Source organism: Penaeus japonicus, unplaced genomic scaffold (genome assembly GCF_977035675.1).
Source record: "Penaeus japonicus unplaced genomic scaffold, GWHDUDI00000001_assembly GWHDUDI00000014, whole genome shotgun sequence".
Lineage (NCBI taxonomy): Eukaryota > Metazoa > Arthropoda > Malacostraca > Decapoda > Penaeidae > Penaeus > Penaeus japonicus.
Window position 1 is genome coordinate 27,405,245 of NW_028234416.1, and position 2,500 is coordinate 27,407,744.

Below are 2,500 nucleotides of genomic sequence, written 5' to 3' on the forward strand. Positions count from 1 at the left end.
AAAAAACAACGAAAGACTTACAATGGACGTCGAAAATGGTGCTGTTAGTGACGATGCGAGATGGGAGTGCTGGGCTGGAGGCTGAACAGCTAAGAGTGGCTCCGTGATCACTCCAGCTGATTTCCAGCTGCTGGCGATCGCGACTCACGTTCTTCTGCGATAGATCCTGCAGGAGGCACAGAAGGGAAGAAATATTTGAGTATTGAAGAAGGGAAGTATCAACGTCTTGTTCGATCTGTGAGGAAATAGTTTTTGTTGTTGTTTCTCATAGAGAATGGTCTATTTTGGGGGGTTTGCTTTTTGTTTTGCGGTTTCGATCTGCTATCGGTCGGAGTAAGGATGAAAGGGATTTTTTGAGATAGGTTTTTGAATGGGAGAGAGAGATACATTCCGTGCGTCGTTTGGGTCGTAAAAAAATATAATGTAGTGTGTATCTTGTTTAAAAAATAAAGCGAAAGAGACATACACACATACAAGCACATGTACATCACATTCACACACACACACCCAAACACACACACACATACACACACACACACACACACACACACACACACACAAGCAAACACACACACACACACACACACACACACACACACACAAACACACACACACATTATTGGCTCAAAAGGTCAAGGGGACTACATTATGGAAACTAAGGGGATGATGGTGTCTTGTTGAGGGAGGGGAGAGATAGAATTAATGTCAGATATCTTAAGAATGGTCAGATTCCTCGGGATTAGTTAGCTGGGAAATTAGGGTCATCTGAAGGAGGGAGGAGGGGAAGAAGTCCATGTCTAGTCGGTAGAAAGGATATCGTTCGAAGGATGGAATGGGATTAACCTTCGATCGAATTTTATTTTAAGGATTTTTGTTTTTTTGTTTTATTGTATAAGATGCTTATATTAATATGAATAAAAATTCTGAATGTTGGTGTTTTAAGAGGATATGTCAGATTCATAAAAGAAGAGAGAGAGAAAAAAATCCCTAACTTCATCCTATAACCAAACAAGAAACAGAATATCTTCAAACTAATCAGCTGACAACGAATGAAAGGTCAACATATGTGTGTGTGTGTGTGTGTGTGTGTGTGTGTGTGTGTGTGTGTGTGTGTGTGTGTGTGTGTGTGTGTGTGTGTGTGTGTGTGTGTGTGTGTGTGTGTGTGTGTGTGTGTGTGTGTGTGTGTGTGTGTGTGTGTGTGTGTGCGTGCATGAGACAGACTCCATCCGCACGCAAAACAGCTTGACAGACCAGTCAAGAGAACATGACAAGGGGGAGAGGGCCTGGAAGCCTTCACCTGTCACCTGTCACACGCCTCAAGGAAAAGGGGGAACGACAAGACAGCATAGCAAGGCAGGAAGACAGGGAGAGGGTGTGTGATGGGCGGGTGAGAGGTGGACTGAGGGTGGCCTGGGGAAAGGGAGTGGATGAGAGGTGGTGGGTTAGGGCTAGGGACTGAGACGAGCTGGAGAGGGAGGGAGAGGAGGAGGTGGGAGCGGGGCGGGGGGAGGAGGCGGGAGGCGGGAGGGGGGGAGGTGGGAGGGGGGAGGGGGGGGAGGCGTGGGAACCTGCACCTGCTTACTGATAGCGGGTCTCCAACACTCCAATATTGAGGCGTCGCATATTGTTCTCGTTCCTTGGACAGTCGGGCACGCGGTCGGTTACAACACTAGGGTGTAGGCGCACTCGATTTTCATTTTATAAATAGATTAAATCGATTGTTTGTAGCTGTGCAACACCAATAATCATTTCAATCTTCGCAAAGTTTACCATTATTTTCACTGTCGATATCACTAGTCGTCTTATTCTTATTCATAATCATTTTCATCATGTTTTTTTCTTTTTCTATGAACATTATAGCAAAGATGATGGTAATGATAACCACGATATTGATGTTAATGCTTTTATCATTATCAATCTGCAATTATATGAATAATACTAATAGCAATACTGATATGAATATACAGGTAGATAAATAACCATTGTAATAATAATGATAAGAATAAGAATGATAACAACAAGAATGATAACAATAAGAATGATAATATTGATAATGTTAATACCAAATATGATAATGATAATAATAAAAATGATCATGGTAATAACAATACTATTAATGATGATAATAATAATAATAATAATAATAATAATAATGATCGTTATGGTGATAATGAGAATAATAATAATGGATATAATAGTTAATGATAATGATGATGATGATGTTATGATGATGATGATGATTGATGATGTTATGATAAGGATAATGATGATGATAGTGATGATGGTGATAATGATGATAATTCATCGCATTTCTTCTAAGATTATTTCTCCTCTTCATGCATACATGATATCAACACCGTAAACATCAAAATAAGCACACGTGTCTCAATGAAAACAGGGGCAGCATATTGACAAAACGACGAGGTAATGAAACCGGGAGGTATTGACCGTAGAGTTCCACAGAACCATTAGTCTGCTAAAGCCATTTGTTGAGATGGTC

General features: G+C 40.8%; 1 protein-coding gene across 1 annotated transcript in view; it reads right to left on the reverse strand.

The window, feature by feature from the left end:
- The window catches only part of LOC122254887 (contactin-4), a 79,777-nt gene that overhangs the window by 27,548 nt on the left and 49,729 nt on the right, over positions 1-2,500 (reverse strand). The window contains exon 8 of the mRNA XM_043018744.2: positions 22-166. Within this exon, the coding sequence (XP_042874678.2) occupies positions 22-166 (145 nt within the window). The remainder of the gene's footprint in view (positions 1-21; positions 167-2,500) is intronic.